Source organism: Oppia nitens, unplaced genomic scaffold (assembly GCF_028296485.1).
Source record: "Oppia nitens isolate AA-2021 unplaced genomic scaffold, nextdenovo-longstitch-racon4-pilon3 scaffold16_pilon_pilon_pilon, whole genome shotgun sequence".
Taxonomy (NCBI): domain Eukaryota; kingdom Metazoa; phylum Arthropoda; class Arachnida; order Sarcoptiformes; family Oppiidae; genus Oppia; species Oppia nitens.
This window is the reverse complement of record NW_026533195.1, coordinates 529,700-555,640: the sequence shown is the minus strand read 5'-3', so window position 1 is coordinate 555,640 and position 25,941 is coordinate 529,700. Positions and strand designations below refer to the sequence as shown.

Sequence of the window (25,941 nt, the reverse complement as noted above, 5' to 3'; positions counted from 1 at the left end):
TAAACATTATTGAAAAAATTTAATAGTTTTAGATAACTATTAAAAAAATTTTCAATAATAATTTTATTATTATTATTTATAATGTAATTTAAATACTTATTAATAAAACTAATTAAATATTTATTACAAATAAATACTATTTACTTTATATAATTAGTAGAAATTTTTTGATTATTTATTATTTTTAATTCAACAAAAAAAATTACAAAATAATATATTTAATATATTTATTAAAAATTTTATTTATGAATATTAATAATTTTATTGTTTTTTATTAATTAATAATTAATTATATTTTTTAGGGCTTCAATACATTTCCGCCGTAAGCCTTAGCCTTATCGCCATTGAAAACAAAATTACCGGGCAATTGATAATTGCAGGTAACATAGGTTTCGTACCATTGGCCACCCTTACCGTAACAACGGGCACACCCGACCCGTGTGGTGTCCTTCCAGACTAATTGCGTGAAATGACCGATTTGTTTGTTSGRRTCAGTGGACTGGTAGGTATTGTAGTTGTAGTATTGGACTTCATTATACCTGTAATTAAAAAAATAATAATAATTAAAATAATTAATTATTAGTATTATAACTATTATTAGGTATCATAACTACTATATTATTAGTATTATAAGTATTATAAGTATTATAAGTATTATAAGTATTATAAGTATTATAAGTATTATAAGTATTATAAGTATTATAAGTATTATAAGTATTATTAGTATTATTAGTATTATAACTGTTATTAGTATTATAACTATTATTAGTATTTTAATTATTATTAGTATCATAACTATTAGTATTAGTATCATAACTATTAGTATTAGTATCATAATTAATTTATTATTAGCATTATAATTATTATTAATTATTAATATAATTATAACTATTATAAGTATTATAACTATTATTAGTATTATCGCTATTATAAGTATTATAACTATTATTAGTATTATCGCTATTATTAGTATTATAACTATTATTAGTATTATCACTATTATTAGTAGTTTCATAACTATTATTATTAGTATCATAAATCCTTTTAGTATTATATATAAAAATAATTAATTAGTAAATTATTAATTTTAAAAATAAATAATTATTTTTTGTTGTTGTGTTATGTATAATTACCAGCCATTAATAGCTGACTTGCATGAACCGACACCTGGWGCTGAACTACCTGCCCATGCTAGATTTTCACCCATATCACCAGCTAGGCCKGCATGACCATGTTGTAGGTTCTGATATTTGGATATCAATTGGCACCGGGACTTGGCATATGTTACCAACTATTTATATACAAATTTATATATAGTATAGTAGGGTTATAATTAAWTAGTAATAAAAAATTATTTATTATTATTATTATTATATATAATTACTTTCTGGTCAATAGTTAGTGCCGGTGCGTGATGTCGGCTCCGGTAGGCATTGGTCGACTGTAGACAGTCCTGTTGAAAGGCATCATCAGTTTTATCATCCAATGGTCCGCGTATAGGATCCAGACAATTGACTTTTTTTGAATTAAATATATATATAAAAATTAATAWAYAAMTTTWAAAAAATAAAAATTAAATTCTATATTTTATTTTTAAAAATATTTACAAAAAAATATAATTAACTTAAAATTATTACATAAAAATTATTTATCTAAATAAATAAGTTTATTGTATTTAATTTTTAAAAATTTAATAATAATAATAATAATTATGTTAATAATAATAATAAGTAAATATATTTAAAATTAATATTAATTATCTAAACAAAAATTATTAGCATTTATTTTTGTTATACTAATTATAATAAAAACAATAATAATTAAAAAATAAATTTTAATACCTATAGCTATTGCTACAGCAATTATAGCTAATTGAGCAGTATACATTTTTTTAATAAAAAAATTTAGTTTTTTAAAAAAATCTGATTTTAGCTAAAATATCTGATTGAATTTATACTAAAACAATAAAAACAATTTTGAAAACACTTGTTTGTAATAATCRATTAATTATTATTATTTATTTCAATAAATGTGCTAGTTGYTTATTATTTTATATAATATTAAATATTTATTTTCAAAAAATAATGATTTATGATRTTTTTRTGTACGTTATGTTATTTAGTATTTTTTTTAAAAAAATTACTTAATATAACAATTAAACTAAACATTAATTAATTGGAAAATTTTTTTTGTATTAATAAAATATTAAAAGTTTTTTTTATAATAAATATATTTTTTTTAATTACATGTACATTATATACGTAATATTGAATACAGTTTTGATACTAATAAAGTTGATAACAACTTATTAATATTATTATTGAATAAAAAAATTATTGTGTAATTTCTATTGATTCAAAACAATTAATTATTTTTTTAAAAATTTTTACTGATTTGATTACAAAATAATAAAAAAATAAAATTAACTAGACCATATTTTATTACTAATTAGTGATTAAATATTTTTAGTTTAACTAAATCATATCTGATTTTTATTTAATAAAATTTATTTAAAAAAATACAAATTATATTTATTAATATTAAATATTTAGTTAATGTAAATATTAAAATTAAAGTTTAGACAATAATTAAGCTAGATTAATTAGTAATAGTAATTAGTATAATTATTTTAACAATTAAATTTTATATAACATTACTAATTGTAAAAATAAATTTAAATAATTAAATATATATATATTTATATTAAGTTTATATAGAAAAAATTTAATTATTTCAATAATAATATTATTTTATTGTTTGTTAGTTTTTTAAATACAGTTTAATAATAATAATTATAATTAATTATTAAATATATTTATAAATTAACTAATTAAATTGGCAAAACATTATCCCTGAATGACTGATTATTTTGATCAATAATATTGCCACCTGGATAATAGTTGCATACAATAGCACCCATTAACCACTGGCCAGGTAGCTGAGCACCGGTACCACATCGGGYACAACCAACCGTCTGGCTTGATTTCCATACTAACTGTGTGAACGTTGCTGTCTGGTAGTTATAACCGGGTAAACTGTAATTGTATTTTGAGCTTTCACTGTACCTATTGGGTTGTTTTTAAAATTTAAAATTTAATAATTAATTAATTAATTTTTATAWATATWTAAATTAATAAMACTTATTAGTATAATGTATARTAATCAAATAAATATTTAATAAAAATAATTAATTAATTAAAATAAAATATAATTTATACTAATTAATGTTTAATATATTTTTTTAAAWAAAAAAWTATTTAAAACAATTTAATATYAACTAGCTAATATTATATATTTTAAACTATTTTAATTGCCATCTATTTATTTATTATTTTTTTTTTTTGTAAAAAAATAAYTATTTTATTACACATATTTCCACATATTTTTAGTATAAATTAATATTATAGATATTTTACAAAATAATAATAATAATAGTAATAATACCAATTGTCAACAACATTTGAGCAGGATCGTATACCATTGTTATTGTTGGGCATATAGTAGAACCAGTAGGTATTTTCGCCCACTCCCCAATCAGGGCCATTGTAATTGTTTGTTTGTTGTAAAATATACTGGCACCTTTTTTGTGAATAATCAATAAGCTAGAAAAATATATAWAATTAATATAAACATTATAATTATAATTATAAATAWAATTTAATAATAATTTTTTTTTCATACACTTTKATTAACATTAAGATTAGGTGAGTGATGTCGGCTCCGGTATGTATTATGACKTCCATACAATCGGWTTCAAATCTMGGGTCAGTTGTATTGATGGGTAACTGTRCTGTCGCTAGCAATAGGACATTGGCWATCGTAACGGTATTTATCAATAAAATAATAATAATATTTGAAAACATTTTTTTAATAAATAGTTTATTAATTTATGTTTATTTTTATAAAAATTTAAAAAATTAATTGAAAAAAACTTTATATTTATATTGCTGTATGTAATATATTATTAAATCTAACTATAAGTTAAAGTATTTTATACATTAAAAACAATAGAAATAATAACTATAATAATAATTATTAATATTATTATTATTATACAAATAAATATTGTTTAAATAAATATCAGTTACCTTGTTGATTATTAGTTATATTTTATTTTTTTTTTATCTAAATAATATGCTAATTTTTTAATATTGATAATGATTTTTCAATAAATAAATATTTTTATTAATAATAGTAATTATATCTAACATTATCTAAATAATAAAATTATAATAAATAATATGTTAATGATTTAAATTATTATTATTATTTTTTGATAATTTATAATTTTGTTTATCAAAWAAAAAACTTAAATTTTTATCAAATCATATTGACGTAAAAAATAATATTACAAAAAATAAATAAATAAATTTTAAATTTAATATAAATATTGTTTTTAGTATTAATATAATTATTATGATATTATTTATTTTAAAAATGTTAAAAATTTCACAACAATATTTTGCTACGAATAATTGTGCTAGTTAAATTATTTGTTTATTTTACTAATATTATTATAAGATAATTATTAAATAAAAAATTATTTTTACAACAACAAAAATTAAATATTAAAAATTAAAAGTTTATTTAGAAACTAAATGATTTTTAATTTAGTAAAATATAAAACAAAATCAAAAACAAATTAATAGTTAAATAATAATTTATAATAATAATACTTAAACAAAATTATTTATTTATTTTTGTTTTAATTTTTTAATAAACTARATATAAATAAAATAAAAATTTAATTTTAAAAAGTAAACTAATTATATAAAAAATATTTTTTTTGAGTGTTTAAGGTCTCAAAACATTTTCGCCGTAAGCCTTAGCCGTATCGCCGTTGACAATGAAATTACCCGGCGGTCGGTARTCGCATACAACATATGTTTCGTACCAACCATCACCACCGTCGCCATAGCAACGGGCACAGCCTACCTGGGTAGTTGACTTCCAGACCAATTGGGTAAAGTGTCCGATTTGTTTGCTGGGATCATTGGATTTRAATGTATCGTAGTTATAGTTTTTAACTTCATTATACCTGTTAATTAGTTTTTTTTAAAAAAATAATAATATTAAAATTATTTGTATTATAACTATTATTATTATTAGTATAATAACTATTATTATTATTATTAGTATAATAACTATTATTATTATTAGTTTAATAACTATTATTATTATTAGTATAATAACTATTATTATTATTAGTATAATAACTATTATTATTATTAGTATAATAACTATTATTATTAGTATCATAACTATTATTATTATTATCATAATTAATGTATTATTATTATCATAATTAATGTATTATTAGTATTATAATTATTATTTCTATCATAAATACAGTATTATTATTATAACTATTTTTTGTTAGCATATTAACTATTATTGTTAGTAATAATAACTATTGTTATTATTATTATAACTACTGTATTATTAGTATTAAAAATATTATTCGTATATAAATTTATTTTTTTGTTGAGTTTATTTATGTAATTAATTAATTAAATATATATATATAATTAATTGTATTTTTTAAATAAATAAATAAACAAAAACTAATTATTAATAAAGTTTTAACTATTAGTTTAATATCTAACTAATATTACTTATATTTATAAGTAGAATAAAACTAATAATAACAATAATATAACTAATAATAATAATAATTATTTTTTTGTGTATAATCTATAATAATAATAATAATAAAATAATAAAATTATTAYTTTTTTTTCGTAATATTAATAATTAATATTAGTTATAGTTTATTATATATATATATAATTACCAATCATCAATAGCCGATCTACATGAGCCCACACCCGGCTCCGAGCTAGCWGCCCAGGCCAGATTTTCGCCAGTTCCCCGTTGTAGGCCGGCATGACCATGGGATAGGCCATCCGATTGGGATATCAATTGGCACCGGGACTTGGCATAATCAACTAGCTAAATATTAAAAAATAATTTAACAAACAAATTAATGTAAATATTATTTATTATTTCTAAATAATAATAATTGATTAAAATAATTACTATATTTTTTTTATAAATAAATAAATATTTTATTTAATTTTTTATAGTYAATAAATTAAGYTAWAATAATTATTTATTTATTTAGTATTTTTGCATAGACTAATTAAAAAATTTTTTTTTATTTCAAATAATTTTAATTATAATTAATGATTAATTTAAGTTTAACCAATTAATTTAAGTACATAGATATAGTCTATTAAAAATATTTTATTAAATTAGAGAGATTAAAAATAACTATAATTTATTTGATTAATTATTTTTGAATAAATAAAAACTACTTAACAGATTTTAGTTATATTATATATAAATTATTTTTTTAATTGAAAATATATTTAAAATTATTTTRWTATTAATTAGTTTACCTCATCATCAATGGTTAGTCCGGGTGAATGATGTCGGCTCCGGTAGTATTGGTTGCCTGCAGACAGTCCTGTTGAAAGWCATCATCAGTTTCATCATCTAGTGGTGGACGAGCCCAACAAACTGTGTAATAATAATAATAATAAYAATAATWATAAYAAAAAATTATAACAAAAATAATAAATAAAAATTATAACAAAATTATAACAAAAATTATAATTAAAATTAATTAATGTCAACAATTAATTTTAAAAAATATAARTATAATGTAATTATAAAAATAGAAATTTAAATAAATAAATATATWATTATTATTTAAAAAAAAATAMTAATAATGATAATTAATTARATWGTTTGTGTGTTTTATAATTTTWTTAAACAAWAAATAAATTAACTAATTAAATGTTTTAAATTTTGGGAAAAAATACATAATTTTTAAGCAGGCTAAGTTTAAYTAAAATATTATTAATAAACATAAATATATAAATTATTWTATAAAAAAAGTGAWTTTAAAAWATACYTGAATTAATAATAAGAATCATAACAATAATAGATTTAATAAACATTTTTATAAAAAAATTTAATAATAAAWTATCAAAAAAAWWAATAAAAAAATAAAAAAAATGTATTAAACTTATATTGTTAATTTATCTCTTTATATATATGCACTTAGTAGCTAGCTMAATTATTTTAAAAATTGCTAAACTTAATTAATTGRTAAATATAAAATAATAATAATAATAATAATTCTAGAATGTTATATGGATAATTAATAAAATAAATAATTAATTAATTAAATATACAATTATAACTATCAAAATAACAATTTACAGGTGTACAGGTAATWTATATATTGATATATATATATATATACAGTATATGCAATATAATGTCAATAAAATAATWAATTATTATTATTATTATTATTAATAAATATTTCTGTAAATGTTTTAATTATTAGTTGTATTAATTGCTATTAATTTTTATTGTAATTATTATTATTATTATTATTGACAATAAATTAATAAGTTATTTATTTAATTATTAAAGTTATTTGTGTGTTGAAATCAAATYATAATTACTGTTTAATGTTAAGTTTATTATTTTTTTGTGTTATTTGTTAAATCAATAAGGTGATTTTGCAAAAAAAAATAAAATAATTTTTTTTCACTTATTTGATAACTAATTTATTTATTTATTTTTTAGTTTCAAATAAAAACAAATATTTATCAATTATTATTTCAAYAYTACACTATCTATTATCATATTACAGGTTAATAATGATAATTATATTTTTTTTAATTAGATAAACATATTTTTTTATAAAAAAATAATAAAATAATAACATTTGTGTTTGTATTTWAAACAATATCAAAATTTTTTATTAATTATTGTAAAATATTAGTATTATTATTGCAAAACATTTTTTTTTGTTTTGTTAATAACAATTAATTAAAAAAAATATTATATATATATATATTAGATTTTATTTTATAAACTGTAAAGTCTAAAAAACAATAAATTTAGTTTAAAAATCCTTAATAATATTTTAATTTTATTAAAAATAATAGTTTATTTTTAATTATAATAATAATAATATTTATTATTTAGTTATACATTAATATTTAAAATTTTTTAAAAAATTATTATTTTATTGTTATTCAGATTATAATAATTCAAAACAAAATTAAAATTTTTATTATTTTTGACAATTATATTTAAATAAATTTAATAAAATAAAACAAAAAATATCTACTATTTTTTAAACACAAAAAAGTATTATTTTTTTAAAATTATAATAATATTTATTATTTAGTTATACATTAATATTTTAATTGATAAAAATTAAAAAATATTATATAAAAAATTTAATAAAATTAAATTTATATATAAAAAATATAATAAAATTAAATTTATATATAAAAAAAATATCTACTATTTATAACACACACAAAATTATTATAACTTTATATTTAAAAATTAGTTAATTAAAATTAATTGATTAATTAATTTATTATTTTAGCTAGCTTAAATTGGTAAAACATTATCCTTGAACAATTTATTACCCAAACCGACAACATTACCGGCCGGATAGTAGTCGCATACGACATAGCCCTCTGTCCACTGGCCGGCCGGCAKTTTTTTGCCCGAACATCGGGCGCAGGCAATCGATTGACTTGATTTCCAGACTAGTTGTGTAAAAGCTCCGGTATCTGATGAAAACCCGGGTCGTTGGTAATTGTATTTTTTGCTACCCGAGTACCTATTAATTTAGCAAAAAAAAATAAACAATTATTATTATTATTTATTTATAAATATAAATTATTATTTTAAAAATAAATTATATATTAAATATTATTTTAAGACATATTATAGACTATAAATAAATATATGTAAAAATATTATATTACAAAAGTGATAATAAAAATTAAATTTATATTTATAATATTTTTATTTAATTAATAAATAAACAATTTGAAAAAAATTCAATAGTTATATATATATATACTGTATATAGTATTAAATATATTACTATTGATATTACTATTGTGTACAACATTAAATATAGCAAATTAATTATTAATAGTAATACTATTTTAAAAATACAAAAATAGATTAATAAATAAAATATCTAAATTAATTAATTTTTAAAATATATCTAAATTAATTAATTTTTTTCAAAAAGTATCTAAATTTATTAATTTTTTTTTAAAATAAATATATATCTATACATACCAATCATCGACAATACTTGAACAGGTACGTCCACCAATTGAACCSGTATAGGCGTACCAGTAGACATTTTCACCGATACCTGACTGGGGACCCTGGTATTTACTTAGCTTATCAAACTGTGATATTGATTGGCACCGGGACTTTGCATAGTTGGCCAACTAAAACAACAACAAAYAAAAAATAGGTAGTTGTAATAGTAGTAGTATTAGTATTGCACCTACAGTTTGATTTTGTTGGGCATCGGGTGAATGATGTCGGCCCCGGTATGTGTTGGTACTGTTCAGACAGTCGGCAACAAATTTCGGATCAGTTGTGTCGGGTAACGATCCTCCCTGAGTGCTAACAATGATATTATTGACTATAAAACAAGATATACAAAAAAAAATCAATAATTATTAATTTGTTTTTTTTAAAATAAATAAATGTATTAAATATTTAAATTAAATAAAAATTTTACCTAAAATAATAGCAACAATAATCTGTTGGATAATAAATTTATTATTATTATTATTAAACATATTGAAAATTAATGTTTTTTTAATAATAATAATACTAATTAAATAATGTCAAAAAAACAAATAATTTATTTACTATACACACATAAAAATTCATATAATATTAAATTATTTTAAAAAAMAAATGTATATAATAATTATATTGAATAAAATTATATTCAATTTATTTTATTTGTAATTTTATAGACTTTTTATAAACAATAAAAAAAATTACACAAAATATTGACTAATAATATCTATTATAATTAGTTGAAACATATTTATTTTTAAAAAAATTACAAACAAAACAAATTCAATGTTTTATTAATTAAAAATTATTAATAAAAACCAATTGTGAAATATAAAACATTGATCTATATTTAATATAACAACAAAATAATTGCCAATATTTTACAAGTTTTATGAAATAAATATTAAGTATTATTATTAATATTACATTTAATTTAATTTTTTTAAAAATACATAACTAAACAAACAAAAAATTATACATTGAAAACATGTGTTACAATTTTATAATTAAAATATAATATTAAATATATTTTTAATAATAATAATAATAGTTTTTTTTACAGACTATTGATATTATATRTGTAATAAGTGTTATACTTATTATAAACAGTTTTTTTAAAAGTTATATATAATATTAATTATTAAAAATAAATATTGTATTGTATTTACATAAAAAATTGTTATTAAAAAATATTTTTAAAAATATTTTAATATATATCTATTTAAAAAAAAGTTATTTATTAATAAACTGTAATTTAGTAATTAAAACATTTTAGTTAAYAATATAAATAAAAATGTTATTAAATAACAAATAGACTGTTACTAGTAATAATTAAAACAATTTTAATATTTTATAATATTATAAACTATTATTTTTTAATAATTTATTTTAATAATGAAAAAAATATAAAAATAATTATTAACTATCATATATATATATATATATTTTTGACTACATTTAACATTTAATATTAAATTATATTAAACATATTATAGTTATTATAACTATTAATTTATTATAGATTATAATAAGATAGATTTTTTTGTTTGGATTATATTTCTGATTAATTTTTTTTTCACTCAAAATCATAATATCTATTCACATATTACTAATTATTAGTCTATTTGTATCATAGATTTGATTCAACATTTGATACATTAGTTGACTTTGTCTATGGCGGCCATTGGCCGCAAATTTTGTGGCCAAATCGTAGACAGATTTTTCAATATTCAACGGTTTTACGGTAACATTGGGTTCGGTAGCTTCGGGTAGTGTTGTTGTCGGCTGGCCATTGATGTCCATAATTTTCGGTAAATCGGTAGTAGTTCCGATTGGTTGACCACTATATTGGCCGACCAGTAATACTAATGCCGACAATATTAYTATAAAACAGTTACTGTTAAATACAAACATTATATATAATAATAATAATAATGTTTTTAATTTTTTAGTGAAAATATTAGTAAATAATTATAATTATTAAAATAAAACTTTAAAAAAATTTTATTATTAATATTAAAATTATTTTAATAAAACATTACTTTATATATACACTATATATATATATATATATATATATAGATATTTATTGCTTCATTGATAATAAAATAATTGATAATTTTGTTAATTAATTAACAAATTTTTGTTTATATATTTATATTCAAGAAAATGATTGGTTAATAATTTTTGTTTTTAATTATATCCATATTTAATAGTAATTTTTTTGTTATTTCAAATAAAAATAGATAATTTTAAATTAAATAAATTTATTTATTTAGATAATTAAAGTTATTATTAGTTTTTATTATAAAAATTTTTTTTTAATAAAAAATATATATATCTTTTATATATATAATATAATATCATTAAACAATTAAACTTATTTAATACAAACATTTTATTTACATTTAATAAAAAAATTATTTAAATATAAACTTTAAATATTAAATTTTATTTAACTGTAACTTAAAAAAATATATATTTGAATTTATTATAAATTACTATATGTTTATACTTGTATTTTAGATAAAATATTTTTAACAAATATGTTTTTAGACTTTACTTTTTTTTAACTATATATATATATTATTATATCATATATTTTATGACTAATATATTTTTATTTTTTAATGCTGTAATATAACTGATTTTCAAATTATTAATAAAAATTTTGTTGTTAGAAATTATTGATCAAATTAAAATGCAAATAATTATAATTTTTATAAAATAAATATTTAAATAAATTATTTAAAAAAAATAATAATTAAAGTTTATTACATATTTGAATATTTTCATAACAACTAATAAATAGACAAAAAATTGTTTGTAATTTCAGATTATTAATTAACTTTTAATAAAAAAATAATTGAAACTCAAAATAATACTTAATTTTTTTTTATAATTTATTAGTAGTAATAATAATAATACTGTAGTAGTAGTTAATATTATAGTATTTGTACAAAAAATTAATTTATCATTTTCGGGGGCTGTAAAACATTATCCTGGTAATGTCCATCAATGTTACCCGGATGATAATAATTGCATACTACATAATAGGTTACATAGTAATCATCATTATAATTATAATCATCATCATCAGCACCATTATCATGTTGACTATAGCACCGGGCACATCCCATACGGGTGCTACCCATCCAAACCAATTGTGTAAAGTGTCCAGTATATTTTTTGGACGATAATCTAGCCGGTTCAATTGCATAGTCATACTGATTGCTCTTATTGTACCTTGATAATAATTATTATTATTTTTTTAAAATTATATTTGATAATTAGTTTATTGACATTATTTAACTATTATATATATATTGTTTGTTTATTTTTATTAAAATAAATATCTATATATTTATATAATTGTAGTTTTTTAATTTATTTTATAAATAAAATAATAATAAATAATAATTTTGTTTAATTATTTAGAAAAAAATATTATTTATATATTGCCTACTAATCTAACATTACTAAACTTTTTTAAAATCTAATTAAATTTAAACTATTATGTATTTAAATTTAATATACAGTATAGTTAATATATAATCAAAAAAAATCTAATTAATATACTGTATATAAAAATAAATAATAAATATATATATAATTTACAAAAAATATTTTTAAATTTTATTATAAATACCATTTATCTATTGAATGTTTACAACTACTACTACTACTATTACTACTACTATCGACCATTGTATCCATACTAATAATTGATCTGGCTAGATTTTCACCATAAAATTTACCCTGGTAATTATTATAATTTTTTAGATTATCCAACTGGGCTATCAATTGGCACCTGGATCTAGCATACTCTACTATCTAAATAAATATTATTAGTATCATTAGTAGTAATTAATTAATTAATTAATTGAAAAATAATAATTAAAAACCTGTAAATCAATGGTAACTACCGGTGCTTGATGTCGGCTCCGGTAGCTATTAGTCCATTTCAAACAGTCCTGTTGAAAGTTATCATGATCAGTTTTATCTGTATATAAACTTTTACTATCAATAGTATTACAATTATTATTATTATTATTACAATTATTTTTATTACAACAACAGTTATAATAATTTCTAGTTATTCTCATATTATTTGTATTAATAATAGTTATTAATGTCAATAATATTGTTATAAAAATTAACATAAAATTTAAATTTTTTTGATAATACATATTGTTTTAGTTGTTTGTTTTTATATATAAAAAAATTTTTGTTATCCTATTTTTTACTAATAATAATAATAATAATTAAAACTTAATAAACTTAATACTTTTAAACTTAAATAATTAATGGAATTTAACATTATTTATAAAATTTTTTATTTATTAATTTATTTTTTTTTGAATAAAAAAATAAAATGTGCACGATAATATTGTCTAGACATTATATAAAAATATGTGTTTATAATATATTATTTTTTTTAAAATTTACTAATAAATAACAACAACACAACAACACCAAAAAGTTTTTAATGACATAATAAAATTTTTTATGTATTTTAAAACTTTTAATAAATATTTAAATAGTTGTAATAATATCTTTAAAATTAAATAATTATTAACTTAATTATTAAATGTGAATTTTAAAAAAAAAAATTAAATGCATTTTAGTAGTCATAGTAAAAAAATTATTTACTAGTTATTTACAATTACTTATACTATTTATTATCTAAACTTTAAAATTAAATTTTATTAGTTAACAAACTATAATATTTAAATAAGTTATAATTATATTTATAGTCATAATTAATACTATTATTATTATTATTATTATTATTATTATTATTGGTGTATAAGTCTAAAGATTTTATTAAATAAAAGAAAATTAATTAAAGTTTATTATAAGTTTACTAATAATTAATTACATATTTTCTACAGTAATAACAATTTATATATTTAACAAAAATAATAATATATTTTTTGTAACACATTTTATTGCAAATAAAATTAATACTATTAATTCAATATAATTTTAATTAATTAATTGATTACATATTTTCTAAAACAATTTAGATATTTAAAAACAAAAAAAAATAATAATGTATTTTTTGTAGCATTTTTTATTTATTGTGAAACAATAAAAAAAAACAATAAAATCAATTTTTAAAAAAATATAATACTAATAATTCAATATAATTTTAATTAATTAATTACAAATTTTTATAATAACAATATAATTAACAAATAATGTATTTTTATGTAACATTTTTTTTTAAAATTTATTGTGAAACAATAAAAAACAAAATTAATAAAAATATATAATACTAATAAAATTCAATATAATTTTAATTAATTAATTAATTAATTAGCTTTTACTATTGTTCAGGTAAAACATTATCCTGGTACTCTCCTCTAATATTACCTGGTGGATGATAATCGCATACTACATAGGTTTCATAGTATTTATCACCTTTACCATAGCACCGGGCACATCCCATTTGGCTGCTACCTACCCAAACCAATTGTGAAAAATGTCCAGTATTATGGGATGTACCCGGATTATCGTAATCATAGTTCAAGCCCTCTTTGTACCTTGGTATAAATTATAGTAATTATTAATTTATTATAAAATATTATTATTGTAGTAATTATTTATTTGTTTCAATTATTATTTATAATAAATACTATATTTATATWTMWATAAAAAAAYTATTGTATTACTAAAAACATTGTTRATTATACTRTATWAATATATTGTTAATTATTATGCTAAAATATATATATATTAAATTAAAATAATTAATTAAATAAATTATTATTATTATCTTATTAATTAATTATTAAGATATTATAAATAATAAATTTAAAATTAAAAAAATAACAATAATTATAAATAATTATATAAATAATTATTATATACTTAATTAATTAATATGATATGATATAATAAATTAAAATTTAAAAAAAAACAAAGCAAACATTTATTATAAATAATTTCATAATTTATAGATTATAGATATTTTTTTAAGTATATATAACAAAAAAAATATATATATTGAATATATATATACCATTTTTCCAGTGCCTGCTTACAGGTGCCGACCACATCCTCGCTGTTACCTTTCCAGGCAAAATTTTCGCCATACAGGTGCTTATCCAGTCCCCGATGATGATTATCTAGCCGATGAAACTGTGACTCCAATTGGCACCGGGACTTAGCATACTCTACAATCTTAATTAAAATTATAATTAAAATTTAATTAATAGGTTTAGTCCATACTTTCGGATCGATAGTAACTGGCGGTGCCTGATGTCGGCTCCGGTAGTCGTTGGTTGTCTTGAGGCAATCCTGTTGAAACTCGGGGTCAGTCATGTCCGGTAGGGGATCCCGTGCCCTACAAACTATAGGTTTGGTTTTATGCAAAAAAATTATTTTAATAATAATTATTTTATTTGCTAAAAAATACCTGAAACCATAAACATTATTAATATAATTGATTTCAAATACATATTGTATACAAGTATTTATAATATATAATAATAATAATTGTAAAAAAAAATTATTAATATTAAAATATTTTATTAAAAATTACTGTATTTATATACTGTATATAAAATAGTATTTATTATGTTTATTGCAGCATCAAAAATGTGCATGATAATTTTTAACAATATACAAAAATTTAATTAGTAAATTTCCAATAACATATTTTGTAATGTGACTGGTGATTTTACATTTTTTTCAATAAAATTTTAGAAAACTTTTAATAAAAAACAAACAATTATTATATAAAATATTATTGTTTTTTTTTTTAATTAAATTTATGATTTTWAAAAAAATATTTTAATTAACTTAAAAGAAAAAACAAATTTATTTTTGAAATATATTAGAAATAAAAAATAAATTATTTAAAAATTATATATATTTTATTATAATTATTATTATAATCATTTACTTTAATTAAATAACATTAATATTTTATTAGTAACCACTATATACWGTATATAATAATTAATAAAAGTTTATTTTATTTTACAAATTTAATTAATAAAAAATTTAAAAATTAAATTAAAAATAATAATATCTATATTATAAAAAATTAAATAATAGACTTATATTATAATTATGATTATTATCTAATTTATTATTAAATATTTATTTCAGTCAAAAAATATAATTAATAATTATTATTATTATAACACRTTATCAATAAATTGTTGATTATTACTATCAATACGATTGCCTGCCGGATAGTAATTGCACACTACATATGTTTCCCACCATTGACTACTACCCTACCATGACATCGGGCACAACCTACCTGTCCGGTTGATTTCCAAACCAGTTGACTATAATGGGATGTTTGTTGACTATAGCCAGGCCTGGTATACAATAGCATTTCATTGTACCTTGGTAACAAAACAAATAAAACAAAAATTGTTTAGCTAGCATATTTGATAATTTATGGGGGGGAGASTCATACATACCACATATCAATAGCTACACTACAGGTGCTTACAATAGGATTGGTGTCGGCTTTCCACGACTGGTTTTCCCCGATAGCATCCCTGACCGCCATTGAATGGCCACCCATAAGCCGATCAAATTGGGAGATATACTGGCATCGGGCCATTGCATAGTCTACTAACTATTAAGTAGTAGTATATTAATAGTTAGTTAGTTAGTAATAGTTAGTTATTAATAGATAGTTAGTAAAAGTTAGTTATTTAGTAATATTTAGTTACCTATTAATAGTTAGATATTTAGTAATAGTTAGATATTTAGTAATAGTTAGATATTTAGTAATAGTTAGATATTTAGTAATAGTTAGTAATATTTAGTTACCTATTAATAGTTAGTTAGTAATAGTTAGATATTTAGTAATAGTTAGTAATATTTAGTTACCTATTAATAGTTAGTTAGTAATAGTTAGATATTTAATAATAATTAGATATTTAGTAATAGTTAAATATTTAGTAATAGTTAGATATTTAGTAATAGTTAGATATTTAGTAATAGTTAGTTACTTAATAATATTACTAATTGTTTAATTACTAATTTTTTGTTAGTAAAAAAACTAATAATAAACTAACCGTTTGATTGAGTCTGAGTACTGGTGCCCGATGTCTGAGCCGATACTGATTACTGAGTTGTAGGCATTCATTTTGAAACCTACTGTCCATAACAATAGGAAATGGATCCCTGATCTGCAGCTGACAGCTACTAGTTTTAACTAAAAATGTAATTAATAATAAAAATTAAATAAAATTAAATAAAACATATTATATATATATTGTATTTAAATAATTAGAATTATTTAAAAACTTTTATCTTAATTAAATTTTAATTAAAATTAATTATATTAAACTAAATTATAGTTTTATTTTTGAAAAAAATAAATAATTATTATAAATAAATAAATAAATTAATTACTTGTAACTAATAATACAATATTTATTAATATTATTAGTTGATAATACATTGTCTATTTGTTAGTGTATTTTATAAATAATATTAAAAATATTAATATCTGTATTAGTTATCAGAAAAATATTTAAACTTTAAAATAAAACTAAAATGTATTATAAATTTTATGTTTTTTTGACACTAAAATACAATTGTGTTCAATAAAATGTGTTTAAATTTTAAATAAAAAATTTATTTTATTATTATATTTTGTTTTGTTTTATTACTAATAATAGTATATATAAAGAGAAAACTTTTGTAAATTTAATAATAAAATACATAAATATTGTTTTTATTTTATTTCAATTATTTAATAAAAATTAATAATAAATACAATTTTACAAAAAAAATTATAAAATTAAACAATGATTACTATTTAAAAAAACAATTCTAATGTAATTTAACCATAACTTATTAAAATCCATAATTTAATTTATTTTTTTAGTAATACTGTAGATTAATAATAAAATATTTAACAATTATTTTTAATAAAATAAGTAAATTTATTTTATTACATTTAATCCGATATTATGTTATATATATTTTTTTGTTGAAAAAACAAAACAATTTATATATTTTACATTAAATTTTTTTATTAAATATTGATTTACACAATGATTAAACAATGGTTGACTAGAAATATATATATATAAATTGAATTAATTGATTAAAGTAAATGTATAATTAAAACTAAGTTATTGAAAAAATTATTATAATATTTCTATAAAATACAATATAATACACACACACACACMCAAAATATTATAATTAATTAAATAATTTAACATAAATAAATATTTACACATATTTTTTACAAAAAAAAAATTAATTAATTAAATTACTTCCTATATTACAACAAAATTAATTATATTAACCTAATTAGACAAAAAAATTTTGGTGTTATATTAGCTAAATAATAGTTATATTATTATTTTTATTTTTAGCATTTAATAAGTTTTTATAAATTATTTAAATTTATTTAATTTTTAATTATTTATTTTAAAAATGACACTAAGTTTGATCACAATTTTTCTAATAATATTTAAATTAGTTGTTTATAATACACAACAATTGTCTATAAATAATCAGCAAGATAATTTATTTAGTGATAATAATAATAATTATGATAATAAAATTATTAATAATAATAATTTATTAGATCAATTAAGTTATAAACTTAATTTTTATGATCATGGTGATTTTATGATGAACAATGGTCAACAACAACAAATAGCATCAAGGTTGTCAGCCGATAGTTATGATATCGCACCGGGAGGTAGTAGTAGTAGTAGTAGTAGTATGGTGTCATCAAAAATAGGAAATGTTAAGTGACTTATAATTTTTTTTTAATGTAATAATAAATAAATTTATTTATTTATTTATAAAATAGTATATAAATAAAATATTTACATATTGTTATTATTAATTTAATAAATAACTAATATTTAATTTTTTAATAGATTAATTAATAGTTATTTATTAATTTTTAATTTTAATTAAAAAAACATTTATATAGCTAAAAAACATTCAAAATCGCATAAACCAAAAATCAAGAAAAATAAGCAAGCTAAATCGAAAAATGGTAATATTTAATTATTTATTAATAAATTAAACTAATTTTTTATTGTTGTTCAAATATTATTTGAACCMAGGTAAATCTAGCAAAGCTAACTGTCCACCAGGCAGTAGTAGTGGTAGTGGTAATAGTAGCCCAGGTAGACAACCGGCTAGTAGTAGTATGCAACAGGAGCAACAAATTGTTATCAATGTACCTGAGGACATAATACCTGCTGGAGTTATGGTAGCACCTATAGGACCGGCACAGTCAGGTCCAGCACAAGTACCTGGACCACCATCAGGATCGCCTACTATAGCACCTCCCAGTGCTGCTACTACTGGAGCTCCAAGTAATTATAAATATATATATATAAGTATTTTTAAGCATGTATATTTTTTCTATAATTTTTTTTAAATAAAAAAATAGGTAACGGTGCTGCTACACCAGCAATCACTACAATGCCCCAGCCACGTATGTAAATTATTATTTATCTAGGTTATTTTATTAAAATTATTATTATTATTATATACCCAGAGTGTGCCGATAGGCCGGCACTGGGCGATACAACTAACGACTCGTTTGAACAAGAGTGTCTGGGTCCAATTAATACTGATAGATCGATGCACAGTGGACAGGCATTAACCATAAGTCAACAAGTATAAATTATTAGTATTATTTTTAAATTTAAAATTTTTAGTTATTTTACAACAACAAAAGTAATATATTTAAAAATTTCTTTTTAGAAATAACAGTTAATTATGATTTTTATGAGAAAAAACAACTAATTATTATTATTATTATTATTAAATCTATATATATATTATTATTATAAATTTTATTTAATTTTTTTTAGAATTTTAGTTATTTTACAAAAAAAAATAATATATTTAAAATTTTTTAGAAATACTAATTAATTAAGATTTATATGAGAAAATAATAACTAATAATAATATCTATTAAGTCTATTATAATTATTATTATTAATTTTATTTAATATTTTTAGAATTTTAGTTATTTTACACAAAAAATAATATATTTAAAATTTTTTGAAATACCAGTTAATTAGAAAAAACTAAAAATAATAATAACTATTAATTTTATTTGATATTTATATTAATTTTTTTTTAAAAAATTAGCTAGTACAATATGCCAGATCCAGGTGCAATACAATATCCCAGTGCGAAGGTCTGGCCAATGGACATGCTGGTCAGTTAGTTTTTTTTTAATATTATTATTATTTATAAAAAACATAAAAATATATTATAAATTGCTTATAATTATTTTAATATTAATTTTATTTATTTATTAAAAAATTTTATTTTTAATTTAATTTTAAATTAATTAGGTTTAACAATGTACGGTGAAAATATATTTTGGTCTGGCGACACTAACAATGTTACGGCAGCATGCTCAGCTGCAGTATCTAATTGGTAAGTTTTTTTTAAAAATTAATTTATTAATTTAATTAATTAATTAACTAACTAAATTTAACTAGTATAAATATTGGAGGGGGGGTGGAATTAAATATAAAAATTATAATATTAGTAGCAATAGTATAGCAAAAAAAAATTATAGCATAATTAATAAATTCAGTTAAAATAAAAAAACTAAATAATATAAAAAATAGATTTATATAAACTATTATTATAATTATTTTTTTTGACAAATTAATTTATAAATATAATTTTAAATCATAGCAATTTCGGTATCAATAGTGTAATCTATTTAAATTATTTTTCAAAATTTATAAATAAAAATTATTAATTTCTATGTATTATATATTTACAGTTTATATATAGATAGAGATAAATTTTTGTTAAACATTTTTTTAAAATATTTAACTTTTACTACATTATTAAAAATAACTAAAAATTTTAGTTAATTAAAAAAAATAAATTTTAAATAATATCAATTTAGTTTTCAGTGCTATCATCAGTATTCAATGATATATTTTTGAAAAATTTATTAATAAAAATAATTAATTTCTATGTATTATATATTTACAGTTTATAATTGTAGATAGAGATAAATTTTTGTTAATTTTTTTTTAATTTATTTTACTACATTCTATAAATATAAAATAATAAAAAAATTTAATTAATTAAAAAATATATTTTAAATATTATCAATTTAGATTTCTATGCTATAACTATTCAGTGATATATTTTTTTTAAATTTATAAATAAAAATAATTAATTTCTATGTATTATATATTTACAGTTTATATATAGATAGTGTTAAATTGTTTTATTAAACATTTTTTATAAAAAAATATTTAACTTTTACTACATTATAAAAATAAAATAATTAAAATTTTAGTTAATTAAAAAATAAATTTTAAATAATATCAATTTAGTTTTCAGTGTTATCAGTATTCAATGCTATTTTTTTGAAAAATTTATAAATAAAAATAATTAATTTCTATATATTTAAAATATGTACAGTTTATAAATAGATAGAGTTAAATTGTTTTGTTATACATTTAAAAAAATATATTTAATTTTTACTACATTATAAAAAATAAAATAATTAAAATTTTAATTAATATCAATTCATTTCAATGATATATTTTTTTTAATTTATTAACAAAAATAATTAATTTCTATGTATTAAATATTTACAGTTTATAAATGGGGAGTTAAATTTTTAATTAAATATTTATATAACCAGTACTATATTATAAAAAAAATTAGAAAAAAATTAATTAATTAATTAAAAAAATAAAAATTAAAACCCATTTTGTATGGGCACAGGTATGATGAACGCACTGACTATGACTACAATATGCCCGGTTTTAGTGTCAAAACCGGCCACTTTACCCAATTGGTTTGGTTGGCCACTGGCCAGGTCGGGTGCGCCCGATGCGAGGGCCGCGGCTCAATGTACTACGAAACCTATGTTGTATGTAATTTTGAAACGGCCGGTAATGTYGATGGACAGTATGCCGATAATGTTAAACAATCGTAATATAATTTATAGATATATATATTTATATAAAAAATTATTTAAATTTAATTTATTTTAATATTAATAATATAATTGATAATATAATTCTATTTCTATTTTATTTTATTTTTGTAAATATAATATTAATATTTTTTTATTTATTTTTTTGATATATAATTATTTATTATTTATTGATTTTTTGTTAGTAATAATTTTTAATGTAATAATTTTTTGTCTAATGTCTAGATTTAGTAATTTTTTTTTAATTATTATTATTACTATTTATTTTATCTATGTGTTTTATTATTGAAATAATTTATTAAATAATTTATTATATAATTTTTTTAAAATTTCAATAATACAATTATTATATTGCATTTAATTTTTTTAAAATCTATTTTGTTGTTGTTTTTGTAAATATAATATTATTATTTTTGATTTATAATTATTTTATGTTATTTTTAGTATTAATTTTTTATATGTATTAATTTATAATATATTATTTGTTTAAAAAAATAAAACTTTTGTTTTAAATATTTTTATGTTAAAATTATTTAATTTATATCATTATAATTTATAAATAAAATAATTATAATTTTTATAAAAAAAAAATAATATTATTATTTTAGTTTAATTTGAAATATAATAGTTTATGTTTATATAGTTTATTTGTGTGTGTGTGTTAAATAATTATAAATAATCTAACCTTGTAGATATTTGTTTTCATACAATGTATTGTGTTTTTTACTTATTTGGTTATATATATATATATCGTATATATATATATATATATATAACATATCCTATTACATACATCGACATATATTATAATTAAACTAACTAAAATGTAACTTGATGATTATATTATTTTTATATAAAAAAATTAATATTATTTAGTATTGTATTATTCAAAATACAATATATATAAATTTATATATTAGTAGATCTACTGTACTATTGATATATAGTATAGATATTTTGTATTAATATATTATTATAAAAGTAATATTTATGGTCATAAAGGAAATTACTAATACTATTAATATTATTTAATAAAATTTTTGTTTTAATTTTTACATTTTTATCAATTTATTATTGATTATGACTTWTATAATGTATTTAAAAATTTTATAATTTTTTTTAATGATGTAATTATTGAATGTAAAAAATATCAATATTACTATATTAAGTACTAATATGTATATATATATAGCTWTATATATATATATATATATATATATATATWTGGTTATAAATAAAAACACAGTTTTAAAAAATATTATTTTTAAAAGTTTAATATTAAAAAAATATTTTAATCAATTTATTTGTTGTGTTAATAATAAAAAATAGCATTTTATAAATTATTATTATTACTATTATTTTTTTAATTATTTTACTTTATGGCATTTCATCGATTGATAAAATATTTATAAAAAAATTAATTTTATTTAATTTTTTTTTTGATAAAAATCGAGTTTTGCCATAATGCAAGATAATTGAAAATTAATTTCAACACAATTATTAATTAATTAATTAAATCAACTTGGTAACAATAAACATTGGTAAGTCACACTAAAAATAAAACTATTTATAATTAATATAAATTTATTATTATTATCTATTATGTAAATTGTTTGCAATACATACTGTATTATATGTTTTAACTTTTAAATATTATATTTAAAAACTATAATAATATTGTATTAAATTTGTTAAAATTTTTTTTTATTATTTAAAAAAAATTATAATTATAAAATATATAAAAAAATTTGATATTGATAAATATTTAAAAAAAAAAATAAACTAACTAAATAAATAATAATATAAATATTTAATTACTTAAGTAATTTGTAATATTTTAATTCATGTTTAAAATAATACTATTTATTAATTTATTTATAAATAAATTAAACAATGTAAATAATTACAATTTTTATAATACTATAAATTTAAAAAAAATAAAAAATAATTAAAAAATTCTAAACTATTTTTATAATTARAAAATTTTAAAACTATTTWTATAATTAAAAAAATTTTAAAACTATTTATATAATTAAAAATTGATTAATCAATTTTCAATTTTGATTGATTACGGCTGACAACCAATTGGACAATTGTACCGAAAATTACCGCCAATTCAATGGCAATGAATGCCTGCATCCATGAATAATGTTCGGCAATTAGACTGAGGGGTAGTCCTGAAAATACGGCACCGACTGTCCAAAAAAAWATCAATTAAAAAAAAATAATTAATTAAATTAAATTAATTTATTTATACTTTTGGCCGCAACGTTAACAATGGATACKACAAGTCCCGATCGGTTAGGAGGACTTAGTTCACTGGCTATGACCGTCARGTTGACAACATTACCCGAAGTACAGACACCGATGCTTAGGGCTATCAAAGTCRTSWATAGCCACGWGGACTGGTAGCCAATKGTAAAACAATAGCAATACATGGATAGGCCGGTCCCGACTTGCATGGCTATAGTTACCGGTATACGAGCCGCTAGTTTCAAATTACTATCAATAATAGTAGCGGCGGTATTACCACTAGGACTGGTAGACTGTCTAATGATAGCCCTATTCAATAGACAATCGCTTAGTCTGCCGGCCAATAGTTTACCAAAAATACCGCCAATTTCGACAAAACTAACAAAACTAGAGGTCAGGTATACATCTAAATGTTTTTCTTGTATAAAGTATAGTTGCGACCAATCGGCTACTGATGTACGGGTCARKGAAACGGTAAATCTGGTCAACAGGCATGACCATAGTATCGGGTATTGTATGAGTTGCCAGACACTAGTAGTAGTCCCCGTGCTTGTATCGGTAGTATTGTTGTTGTTTTTAGCCGATTGGCTAACTGGCCAYTGCTTACTAGTGTTAGGCAATAGACTAGCGCACAGTACGGCAACCAATAGGGTCAACAAACCCGATATCTGGACAACCTGTCGCCAATGATATGACTGTAACAACAGGGATGTGACCATCGGGTTGACAACGCCGGCACAGTTAACCGATATCAACACCACTGACCAGTTAGTGGCGAAACTGGTCGCCGGACTCAACTGACGCGTCAGTTTGATTAGGGCTGGCATTGCAAAGCCCTGGCCGAGGCCATTGAGGAACCAGTAGCCGGTGTATAGGCGGACCGATGATCGGCTATTGCTGGCAAACAGGAAGGTCGCCGCCGAACATACGGCCAGACCGAAACAGGTCAAGTGTTTGGCCGGTAATCGGTCGGCTAGTATGCCGGCCGCAAATGTTACAATAGCCGTGGATACGGCCTGTGCCGATACTATAGTACCTATAATTGAATGTATAATAAATTTAAAAATTAATTTTTTTTAATAAATAAAAATTATATTTAGGTTTAATTATTTTTTTTGGTGTTAATAATTTTAAATAATTATTATATTTAAGTAATTAATTAGTTATTTAAAATTTAATAAAATTAAATTTAAATAAAATTTTTTTTGAAAAATAATTTTAAATAACTAATTAAATTTTGTTGTTTTGTTGTTTGATTAGTTTAATATACAAACAAACAAACAAAATTTAATAAATAATAAATATATTGAGATTTATATATTAATAACACTAAATATATATATATATATACTGTATATACAGTATAAAACTAACAGTAAATATTAATATATTATTTATTAATTTTTTTTGTATATTAAACTAATCAAACAACAAAACAACAAAATTTAATTAGTTATTTAAAATTATTTCCATATTTTATTTAGTTTTAATTTTATTAAATTTTAAATAACTAATTAAATTTTTGGTGTTTTGTTGTTTAATTAGTTTAATATATAAAATAATAATAATAATAAATAAAT

The 25,941-nt window shown here is 18.2% G+C and overlaps 5 protein-coding genes and 1 pseudogene across 5 annotated transcripts; 1 reads left to right on the top strand and 5 right to left on the bottom strand.

Annotated features, from left to right (window-relative positions):
• Positions 1–267: 267 nt before the first annotated feature.
• LOC128965029 (Golgi-associated plant pathogenesis-related protein 1-like) lies at positions 268–1,918 on the bottom strand. The gene is made up of 4 exons (XM_054311684.1): positions 1,842–1,918; positions 1,385–1,515; positions 1,134–1,291; positions 268–539 (listed from the first exon to the last, which is right to left on the bottom strand). The coding sequence occupies exons 1-4, from the start codon at positions 1,885–1,887 to the stop codon at positions 299–301; spliced, it is 576 nt and encodes a 191-aa protein (XP_054167659.1). The 5' UTR covers positions 1,888–1,918; the 3' UTR covers positions 268–298.
• A 912-nt stretch (positions 1,919–2,830) lies between these two features.
• On the bottom strand, positions 2,831–3,497 carry LOC128965204 (uncharacterized). Its single transcript, XM_054311854.1, has 2 exons — positions 3,445–3,497; positions 2,831–3,065 (listed from the first exon to the last, which is right to left on the bottom strand). The coding sequence occupies exons 1-2, from the start codon at positions 3,495–3,497 to the stop codon at positions 2,831–2,833; spliced, it is 288 nt and encodes a 95-aa protein (XP_054167829.1).
• Positions 3,498–4,794: 1,297 nt separating this feature from the next.
• Positions 4,795–12,867, bottom strand: LOC128965203 (uncharacterized; annotated as a pseudogene).
• Positions 12,868–14,463: 1,596 nt separating this feature from the next.
• On the bottom strand, positions 14,464–15,630 carry LOC128965031 (Golgi-associated plant pathogenesis-related protein 1-like). The gene is made up of 4 exons (XM_054311686.1): positions 15,584–15,630; positions 15,397–15,518; positions 15,188–15,348; positions 14,464–14,708 (listed from the first exon to the last, which is right to left on the bottom strand). Exons 1-4 carry the CDS (start codon positions 15,624–15,626, stop codon positions 14,492–14,494), a joined length of 543 nt encoding a protein of 180 aa, XP_054167661.1. The 5' UTR covers positions 15,627–15,630; the 3' UTR covers positions 14,464–14,491.
• A 3,159-nt stretch (positions 15,631–18,789) lies between these two features.
• Positions 18,790–22,108, top strand: LOC128965202 (uncharacterized). The gene is made up of 8 exons (XM_054311853.1): positions 18,790–18,859; positions 19,100–19,165; positions 19,236–19,490; positions 19,568–19,612; positions 19,676–19,797; positions 20,278–20,347; positions 20,487–20,571; positions 21,895–22,108. Exons 1-8 carry the CDS (start codon positions 18,790–18,792, stop codon positions 22,106–22,108), a joined length of 927 nt encoding a protein of 308 aa, XP_054167828.1.
• A 2,380-nt stretch (positions 22,109–24,488) lies between these two features.
• On the bottom strand, positions 24,489–25,188 carry LOC128965201 (glucose-6-phosphate exchanger SLC37A4-like). Its single transcript, XM_054311852.1, has 2 exons — positions 24,628–25,188; positions 24,489–24,572 (listed from the first exon to the last, which is right to left on the bottom strand). Exons 1-2 carry the CDS (start codon positions 25,186–25,188, stop codon positions 24,489–24,491), a joined length of 645 nt encoding a protein of 214 aa, XP_054167827.1.
• Between the last annotated feature and the right edge of the window lie 753 nt (positions 25,189–25,941).